This window comes from Trachurus trachurus (assembly GCF_905171665.1).
Source record: "Trachurus trachurus genome assembly, chromosome: 20".
NCBI classification, from domain to species: Eukaryota; Metazoa; Chordata; class Actinopteri; order Carangiformes; family Carangidae; genus Trachurus; species Trachurus trachurus.
In genome coordinates, this window is record NC_139911.1 from 12,713,546 (window position 1) to 12,724,327 (window position 10,782).

At 42.2% G+C, this 10,782-nt stretch overlaps 1 protein-coding gene across 2 annotated transcripts; it reads left to right on the plus strand.

Moving 5' to 3' along the window:
- The first annotated feature begins 898 nt into the window (after positions 1-898).
- Positions 899-10,530, plus strand: atp6v1ab (ATPase H+ transporting V1 subunit Ab). Of its 2 annotated transcripts, none has more exons than XM_083995454.1 (15): positions 899-1,073; positions 3,613-3,716; positions 3,882-4,010; positions 4,808-5,022; positions 5,116-5,253; positions 5,371-5,522; positions 5,612-5,774; positions 5,872-5,980; positions 6,152-6,274; positions 7,848-7,962; positions 8,077-8,140; positions 8,224-8,427; positions 8,538-8,632; positions 8,738-8,909; positions 9,803-10,530. In XM_083995454.1, the coding sequence occupies exons 2-15, from the start codon at positions 3,635-3,637 to the stop codon at positions 9,893-9,895; spliced, it is 1,854 nt and encodes a 617-aa protein (XP_083851580.1). In that variant the 5' UTR covers positions 899-1,073; positions 3,613-3,634; the 3' UTR covers positions 9,896-10,530. The 2 variants fall into 2 exon arrangements, with proteins under 2 accessions (XP_083851580.1, XP_083851579.1); XM_083995453.1 differs by having other exon boundaries at positions 950-1,107.
- The last annotated feature ends 252 nt before the right edge of the window (positions 10,531-10,782 follow it).

A 10,782-nucleotide genomic window follows, 5' to 3' on the forward strand; every position in this document is an offset into this window, starting at 1 on the left:
TTATTGATGGCTACTATTGTCATGATTGTAATTGTTTTATTTATACAACTGTCTATTGGTATGATTGTTATTGTTGTTTTTTTTGCAAAACGAATTTCCCTGCTGAGGGACAATACAAAATTACTCTGAGACTGTCAGCAGTCTGAGAGGAAGTGTAGCCTGTAAGTCGGTACTTAGGGTGAAATCACAATACCATTAGTTACCACCATAGGTTACAATTGCAACTTTTTTTTTTTTTTTTTTGCAAAAGGATACATTTTGAAATGCAATTTAACTTGGGGGGGGGGGGGGGGGGGGGCTTTTTGCTACACTGTGACAGAATTGTCAAAAGGAACAAAATTAAAAACATAAATCAAACCCGACATAACTAGAGACTACTATGAAGGGGTAGCCTGTCAGTAAATTGTATTTTTATATTAGGATTTTTTCTTTCCATTTACATTGATTTAGATGATATTTGTAAAAAAAAAGAAACACTGCCATTGAGTAAATAATTAATCACAGCAATTTGTTATAGTGCCTCCATTTTGGCTCAAAAGTAGCTGCAAAGATATTCCTGCAGAAGAGATAGATCACCTCGCACTTTAGGCACTGTGAGTTATAGTGCCTATTATATATAATTTCAGCACATGGTCCGAGATGCAATTTAGGATAAATACATATTTCGGATCTCATGTCCTTCATGATACTTCCACAAACTGTCTTATAAATTGTTATGATAAACTTTTGTAGTTTTAGAGTAGGCCGATAGCCTGGTTGTACAATTAAAGAAAAAACAATGAACCATGTGACAAAAACGTTCAAATGAATTACAACAATAAAGATAAAAGACCTAAAAACATATTTCCGTCCCTTTGCTCTCTGGACCCGCTGCCTGCATCACTTGCTGAGGACAAATACAGCTCCGGAGTGATCGATCTCCCCCAGTTGAAGATCTTTGCGGTGGACGTGGGGCGGATCCAAAATGGCGGCGGTTGCAGGGGCCCAGCAGTAAAAACCAGCGACGAGTGAATGAAGTCAGCTGATCTCAGTCTGCTGTCACGCATCGCAGGACCCATCGTTTCACTCTCGAGGTAAGACGGCAAACCACCTCTCCACAGCCATACGGTAAAAATCCTCTTATTTATTCGTTATACTTCACCTGATCGATAATATTTCCTGTTTTGTGTCTCGACGGGTAAAACAGTCAGGTTTTTTTTTTTTATCCCGTTGCGTCAAATCGGTAGAGCCAGCAGTTTTCAGCCAGGCCGAGAGACCAGCAGTGTTGCTGTCGTTTTCATTTTACAGAATAATAACCTACGAAGCTAGCTGACGTTTTTTCACTGTTAAAACGACGTGGGCTCCAGAGGAGATCACAGCCGTGTTTATTCATGATTCATCGGCTGCAGCTCGGGCTCTCCCTGCGGTGTCAGTGAAGCTAACCTACCTAGGAGCAGTTTCGAGGAAAGGTGTCAAACTGAAGACCCTGCACTAAGATGTTTTATTTCATTATTTTATTTTAGCAATGGCACACAGCCCTCCTCGTTATATATGCTACTAAATACAAGCTGACAGCTCATACCTGTGTCACTGAATCGATAGCATGAGAGTCTATTTCCATTAAAAACAGTGGACCTTAGCTGAGTTGCCCCCCTACGATGCTTAAAAAGAGTCTGCAATTAACATCTGTGTGAGATGATGTTTTGCGTGGTCATCTCACCTACATGAAACATTTCTTGGCCTATTCTTGCACATAGGCTATGCCTGATATCTACATGTGCATGTCTCTTCTTACTGTGAAGTCCACTGTCCCTTTGCTCAAATATTCAATGATGTGTGTAAAATGAGAAGAATCCAGTCCCTAATGTTAGGATGTAAATAACATACAGCTGGTTACATCCAGATTGGCCTTCATTCACTTTGGATTTGACATTTAATGGCAATAGCAGATCAGTGTAACCCTTTTCTATAACATCCATAACAAATTTGCAAATAAGCCAATGGTGAAGTAAAGAAGGATGAATTCTTTATTAACCCTCATGTCTATTTTCTGTGGAGAATAACAGTCAGGAGGGATCATTTCTCCAGTGTTTCCACACACTCATAATTTGTACTTCCCAGTTTTGCACCATGCTAGTTTTCCACTTCCTTAAAGACACTCACACACCAGGGCCAGCAGTCATGTGCCAGGATCATATGACCAAGTCATGTCTGCAAATTTTTTGCGCATAACCGTTTTATCTCGTGGCTGTGAACGCTATGTGGATGTTGTAGCTATGATTATTACAGGAGTTTGACCTTAGCTTCATATAAAAAAGACCTGTAATAAACACTGTCACAAGAGGTTTTTTATTTGATTTTTTTTTTTTACACGGTTGTATTTAATTCAAAGCTGATTAGTAGGATTTGTAGAACAATGGAGGAGATGGTCATTGTGATTTAAAATGAATTAATCAAAAGAACAAAAGGCCTTATCTTCCCACTGTATACTGATTTTTAGAGGCTCCTCAGAAAACATGAGATAAACATTGAGTTTCTTAAGTATACCTGTATACATTCAAGGTGTGCTCAGTTTGTTAATGAGATCAAACAAACAATTGCAAGTAGAAAGCAAGTTAATTTACTCTTATTTATTTATTTGAATCATGTACCAGGGGAGCAGCATTTTTTAGGTGAAATTCCTGTAATTACTACATTGACCTGTTGGTGGAGCTGCTGTATCCCTGCACAGACGGGCTCAGCAGCCTTGCGTAAACAGGAAGATCTGTGCATCAGTGGGAAGGACAAGAAAAGGGCATAGATGCAGTGTGACTGAGATATGATTGTCAGATGTCGCATGAAAAATGAAGGATGAATAAACCGAGTAATACGAGTTGTGGTGGCTCGGTCTCCTGTGGCTGATGCTCGTACGCAGTAACATTGCAGTGGAAGCTGCTCTTTATGTGTTAGCAGCATCTGCAGTCTGCTGTCTGTGGGGAGGGCTGCATGTCACGACTGATGACAGCTTGTGTTTGAGTTTCTCCTGCATGTGGCTGAATTGCGCTAGGATAATAATAGAAGTAATGTCATGTGATATATGGAAAATGAAAGAGAAATAAGAATAAAAGGAGGGGGGAGGGGATTATAATAATCATGAATGTTAAGGTGCACCCGTGGGAGGCAGTTGTAATTGTTTCTTATAAAAAGAGCATGTAAGGTTAGCACATACACATGCTGTTTGTACATGCGTGTGGGATTCCCCTCTGATGTTAAACCTGACACGTCACACAGCTGACTGTGGCACTGGACGTGTGTGCGCAGGGGGAATGGGGCGAAGTCGTGAGCAGTGATGCTGCTCTATTTTTCTGGAGATTACCATGGTTGCAAAAGGAGGGGCTTTTACACAAAATATGTTTAATATTATGTGTATTTTCCCCCTGTTTTTTATACTCGGGAAGTTATACTAGACCTCCGCTCCATAACAATTAAAAAAAAATCAAGCCAAATACAGTTCAACATTTGCATCAATCACACAACCACAGTTTCATTCTGGTCTGACATGCAGATGCAGATGTTGTGAGGCTTTGGTTGCAGTTTTCTGGTTGTTTGTTGCTCCATATCACATGACCCCTCTCCTCCTTGCTCTCCTCACAGTTAGACAAATCAACCCGTGAAGATGGACCTGTCCAAGCTGCCTAAGATCAGGGATGAGGAGAGAGAGAGCAATTTTGGATATGTTCATGGAGTCTCCGGACCAGGTTGGCCACCACAAATACACACATAAACTCACCCCACCTCACCTGAATTCACCTTTATCACTCTCTTCCCTCACATTAAATTTGTAATATAATGATAAAAGTAGGAAATATGCAGCAGACGAGCAGAGACTGTGTGTCATGAGTAAACCTTGCTTGTATTCACAGTGGTGACGGCCACAGCCATGGCAGGAGCGGCCATGTACGAGCTGGTTCGTGTCGGCCACAGTGAGCTGGTGGGAGAGATCATCAGGCTGGAGGGAGACATGGCCACCATCCAGGTCTACGAGGAGACTTGTATCCTTACTGTTAAACAACGTTGTGCTTTTGTGTGGCCGCTGCTCGTATGTATTTGTTTTAATCCGACAGCTGAACTCAAGTCAGGGCCCAGAAATGACACAAGAGAAAGAAATGCAAGATTTAATGGAAGCCAAATGTGTTTGTGTGTGTTGTGTTAAATCTGTTTTCAAGAACACTAAACTGTGCAAACTGCAAGTAGTGATCGAACTTGCCAGTTTATTACAGATACAGCTAAAACACACCAAACACTACAATTATTATAATGTTCAGTTATTTGTAGAAACTGATTTAAAAGGTTACATCAGTATTTCATAGCACTGAGAGCAGAACTAATATTAGAAATGGTGCCGATAAGTTGAATCAACAACTTAGTAAAACAGTCAAATAAAAAACAAAGTACTTTATTAGTTTGTGAATAAAGTATTTTTCTTTGATAATCTAATCATTTTCCACCTATTTATTGCTCCGGCTTCTTGTATTTCTAAATAAACTGAAGCCACAGTATTATAATTACTGTTGATGTGATAATTTGATGGCCCTAAAGTCTAATTGTAAATGTCAAAAGTCAACTTAACTTCTTCATGTGGGTTTAATGTTCCCTGTTGTGTCTTTGTTCAAATTTAAATTCATAAAATACTATTAATAAAAACAGAACTTGCAACCTTCATGAAAGTTACTGCTCTACTACAGGGCTGAGTGTACGATATTGTATCTTTTATTTATTTTATCCCATGCAAACATTTTATTATAGAAATTGATTCAAAATGAGTGGATTTTCCTGAGCGTGAGCACAGCTGGTGTGTCTGTAGGAGACCCTGTGCTGCGGACAGGGAAGCCCCTCTCTGTCGAGCTGGGTCCAGGAATCATGGGGTCCATCTTTGATGGTATCCAACGACCCCTGAAGGACATCAACGACATCACACAGAGCATCTACATCCCCAGAGGTGTGAACATCGGAGCCCTGAACCGAGACCTCAAGTGGGAGTTCACGCCCAGCAAGAGCCTACGGGTACGTGTGTGTATATGTGTGTGACATATTGACATATATCGACACCATGAGGTGAATTGGCTTCACGTGTCCCTTCTCCTTCTCTGTTTTAAGGTCGGCAGTCACATCACAGGAGGCGACATCTACGGCATGGTGTACGAGAACTCCCTCATCAAGCACAAGATCATGCTCCCCCCCAAAAACAGAGGCACCGTGACCTACGTGGCTCCTCCTGGAAACTACGACGTCAACGTGAGCTCCCCTCGCCCCCGACCGCCGCTCTGGGTTCAAAGTGTCTGTCGGATGTTGCTTTGTGTTAAAGGTGTGTGTATGTGTCTGTGTATGTGTCTGTGTCTGTGTCCGTGTCAGGATGTGGTGATGGAGCTGGAGTTCGAGGGGGTGAAGGAGAAGTTCACCATGGTGCAGGTCTGGCCCGTCAGACAAGTGCGACCTGTCACAGAGAAGCTGCCCGCCAATCACCCGCTGCTGACTGGACAAAGGGTGCTGGACGCCCTTTTCCCGTGAGTCCCACGTCCTCCTTTAATCTTTTTATTCATTACATTTGAATCAGCAGCTCTCTTATCCTGTTTTATCTCTTTTCTTTGCAAAGGTGTGTGCAGGGAGGAACGACAGCCATCCCCGGAGCCTTCGGTTGTGGTAAGACTGTCATCTCCCAGTCGCTGTCCAAGTACTCCAACAGCGATGTCATCATCTACGTAGGCTGTGGAGAGAGAGGAAACGAGATGTCAGAAGTACTGAGAGACTTCCCCGAGGTGGGTGGAGAGTGGAGACGCCGCTTGACTTGTTGTACTGATGACAGTGTGACTCTAAGGATGACTGATGATGTTGTTGTTGTTGTCTGGCCAACAGCTGACCATGGAGGTGGACGGGAAGACGGAGAGCATCATGAAGAGAACAGCGCTGGTGGCCAACACCTCCAACATGCCTGTCGCTGCCAGAGAAGCCTCCATCTACACAGGTAACCATCAACACCAGGAAAACAGTGAGAATCTCATCCGTATCCAATCACAGAATGAAGTGAATACAATGAACGCTATCACTGTCCTCAGTTAATGGATGACTCATTCACTCTCATTCTGTGATTGCTTCTAGATTAGCTCACATGAACTAACCGAGTTTGTTTTGGCAGGAATCACACTGTCTGAGTACTTCAGAGACATGGGATACAATGTGAGCATGATGGCCGACTCCACCTCCCGTTGGGCCGAAGCCCTCAGGGAGATTTCTGGCCGTCTGGCTGAGATGCCCGCCGGTAAGTTTGGAGTCTCCTGGTAAAGTGTAACTAAGTTTAATAGCATATTGTTGTTGCTTCTGCACTGAATTTACGGCACAGAGTAATGAAAAACACAGCATCAGGAGAAATTCAGGAAGGTAGAGCACCAGACACAAACTCGATTACGGGAAATCGTGTCGTATAAATCACATCCACCTTGTGACCGTTTGCTGCATTGAAAAAGGAAGTTGCAGTGAATTGTTACACAACAAACCAAAACACTTCATTCTCCAATTTTACTCCAAAATTACAGGAAAATCCTGTTAACAGAAGATGATCATTCCTTATACCATAGCTGAATGGATTACACCAATAATCTATAAACTCACCGATTAGCAACAATTAATAGTTCAGGTAATTAAAAACAAAAATATGATAATACATGATTATAATTACAGTGACTTGCAAAATTATTCATACCTCATGAACTTTTCCATATTTTGTCACATTACAACTACAGACTTAGTTGTATTTTATTGGGATTTTATGTGATGAAGTAGCGGATAATCATTAAGTGGAAGGAAAATGATACATTTTGTTCAAGAGTTTTTTTTTTTACAAATAAAAATCTGAAAACTGTGGCGTGCATATGTATTCAGCCCCCCTAAGTCATTACTTTGTTGAACCACCTTTTGCTGCAGTTACAGCTGAAAGTCTTTTGGGGTTTGTCTCTACCAGCTCTGCACATCTACTGCTGCAGTTTTTGCCCATTCTTCTTAACCCAGATTGGATGAACAGCAGTTTTTAAGTCTTGCCACAGATTCCCAATAGGATTTAGGTCTGGACTTTGACTGGGTTGTTCTAACACATGGATATTCTTTGATGTAAACCAGTCCATTGTAGCTCTGGCTTTATGTTTAGGGTGGTTGTCCTGTTAAAAGCTGAACCTCCAGCCCAGTCTCAAGTCTGTTGCTGCCTCTAACAGCTTTTCCTCCAGGATTGTCCTGTATTTAGCTCCATCCATCTTCCCATCAACTTCACTTTTATGCACTACTTTGTGTTGGTCTATCACATAAAATCCAGATAAAACACATTTAAGTTTGTGGTTGTAATGTGACAAAATGTGAAAAAGTTCAATGGAGATGAATACTTTTGCAAGGCACTGTACATTTGCTTTGTCTGACCAATGTGCCTTTGGTTAATACAAAATTGACATTTCTTTCTTTCTTTCTTTCTTTTTTAAACATTTAAACACTAAAACATTGATCAATCTGTGAATCTGCAGACTAATTCACAGTAAGTAATAATTATTTGCAGCCCTTCTCCCAGCGTAGTATTAGATGCCCTCCGAAAAAACTGTGTACTGAAAGGCACAACACTCTGTGATGATGACAAACTATTTAATAGTCAGCATCTTCTCACTGTCGTATTCTGAGTATCTGAATCTGTCATCTATCACCTGAACGCACCTCCAGGCTCCTCTATGTTTGAATTTTTTAATGCCTGAGTTTCCCATACAGTGGAGTTAGTATCTCAGCAGTTTGTCCTTGCAGCCTTAAGTCGTTCTGTCAACTCTAATGTGTTGTGTGTTTTTTTTTGTGTCGGCCCACAGACAGCGGTTATCCTGCCTACCTGGGCGCTCGTCTCGCCTCCTTCTACGAACGTGCCGGCAGGGTGAAGTGTCTGGGCAACCCCGAGAGAGAGGGCAGCGTCAGCATCGTTGGAGCGTGAGTCCAGCTTTATGCCACTAGAGGGAGACATTACCCTGCTCATGTTTTATAGATGTCATCTGGTGGCCCTTCGCTGTAAAATAAATGAATAATGTTTGTGTTTTTCCTCAGTGTGTCTCCTCCTGGTGGCGACTTCTCTGACCCTGTTACTTCAGCCACACTTGGTATTGTGCAGGTAAATGATCAAACTCTTATTGCACTTCTGTTGATCAAAGTTGCTTCGGATGCTTATGTGTTATATGTTTTTCTTCTCTCCAGGTGTTCTGGGGTCTGGACAAGAAGCTGGCTCAGAGGAAGCACTTCCCCTCTGTGAACTGGCTGATCAGCTACAGCAAATACACCCGCGCTCTGGATGAGTATTACGACAAGCATTTCCCCGAGTTTGTGCCGCTGCGTACCAAGGCCAAGGAGATCCTGCAGGAGGAGGAGGACCTGGCTGAGATCGTGCAGCTTGTCGGAAAGGTGACTCGGCATGAATTTGACAGCTGCGTCGTTGTTGTCGTCGTCACATTTTTGCATGAAAACGGGTCAATGTTGTCACGCAGCGTCTGACCTGATTGTTGCTCCGACAGGCATCGCTTGCAGAAACAGATAAAATCACCCTGGAAGTGGCCAAACTTCTCAAAGACGACTTCCTGCAGCAGAACGGTTACACTCCTTATGACAGGTAACAGAAGACCCAGTGTAGCATGAGCACTTCACTTGACTCTCTACAAATCTGATCAGTCCTTTAATCTCGTGACAATAACAAACTTCTTACAAATGTCCTCAGGTTCTGTCCCTTCTATAAGACGGTGGGCATCCTCTCCAACACGATCTCTTTCTACGACATGGCGCGGCACGCGGTGGAGACCACGGCTCAGAGCGACAACAAGATCACCTGGGCCATGATCAGGGAGCACATGGGAGAAATCCTCTACAGGCTCAGCTCAATGAAATTCAAGGTATGATGTCCTCTGCACTGTTTGTACCTTTTGTGGTGTTCAAGTTGATTTAAAGGTGTCAAAACAGAAGAGGAAAAATGTTTATTTGTTTGAAACTGGAGTCACAAACTCAAATAGTTAAGAACCACTGTTAAAATACAGTATGTGTGAATATCTTTATTTTTACACTGACTTTCCTTATATTGATAATATATTCTAGTTTTATAATATATATTAAAGAGACCCCGAGGAGTTTACTTTTGGCCAGATTGCTAGTTGGCATGGTTTATTGTCGGAACTACGACGGTATCTGATCGTCTTTGAACCTCCGACTGTCGTTCTTGATTAATGAAAACATTCTTGTTAAATGCTTTCGCTTTCGTCCGTCTTGTGCCGGTCCAAGAATTTCAGTGCGTGTGGAGGCTCATGGGAAATGAAGTGTGAAAAAACACTTCGCTTTCCAGAACTACTCGTAGTCCCTTTAAGTGTGTTTATACTGTATTTTAGAGAGTTACTAACTGAGCATTTTAAGGGAGCGAATTAGGAACACTGTCATGTGTGTCCTTGTGTTGAACCATCATAGTAAACACACACAGGGAAGTTCATTTTATGTGGCTGTCAATAAAAGAGTATACACTCCACTGTTGAAATAGCCCAAGAGATTTCTTTTGTTTAACTGTGTAAAAGCATTTCTTGGGAACCACATAGAAACATTAAAACAATAAATATACGCAGCAGCATGAAGAGCCTTGGATGACTCATGTCACATGCTACAAAGTGTGAAATGTGAAACTAATCCACTCTAACCCTGTACACCGTTCCTAGAGCTAAAGGAAAAGGTAGTGACACAGTTTGCTTGGTTATCTTTTCTGTCTGTTCACGGCTCTGTTTTCTGTCTCTCTGCGCGTGCACAGGACCCAGTGAAAGACGGCGAGGCGAAGATCAAGGCCGAGTACGCTCAGCTGGTGGAGGACATGCAGAGCGCCTTCCGCACGCTGGAGGAATAGGCTCGCTCCTCCGACCACATGACCAGTTTTCATCTCTTAACCCCTCCACTGCTGAATCACATTCCACCTCCTCGTATTCCCAAAACCTGTGTGCCCCCCCTCCCTCCTCTCTCCCCCAATCTGTGCTCCTTTCGTGGGTGATGATTGTGTGTGTGAGTGTGCGTGTGTGAAATTTCATGTGGAGGGAAAAGAGAAAGATGTACTGTATTCATTATTATTTGTTGCCTCATATAGGCTTACTCTGGATCCTCTGCATGGTCATTGATTGTGTGCGTGTGTGGATTTAATGTGTGTATGAATGAAAGAGGGATCTCTTCACCCGGTTTCTTCCTTTCTCTGTTTACATGATTTGTGTGTGTGTATCCGTGTTGCTCTTCCTGTAAGAGGATTGTTCGGTTGATGTATTGTAATTCATAGACCTATCTGTACAGAAGAGTATTGAATATAAATTTAATAAGATCAGTCTATTTATTGCCAGCATTATGACGTGAAGGCTTTGTTGTTCTTCCTTTTTGGTTTTTATGGTTGTGTTTCATGCCGTGCTGTGCTGTGTACTTTTGCTGTGTGAATGTGTGAGTCAGACTCTGGCGTTCTGCTGTCCAATACTTTCATCATGTTACTCCCAAAGAATTAAAACATGGGGAAAAAAAGAATAATGTGTTAGTGTGTGTGTGTGTGTGTGTGTGTGTGTGTTTTCTTGTTTGGCCTCATAGTTTCTGATGATGCTGTTCAACTGGTCTCTCCACATAACACACATACCCTGGAGTCTCACTCTGCCCTGATGCTTATTTATAGAAACAGATTGAACTATTGTTGTAGGGCCACTTTTGCATTTGTGTTTTTTTTATAAAAGTAAATATTATTTTGGGTGTATTGAATATATCCAT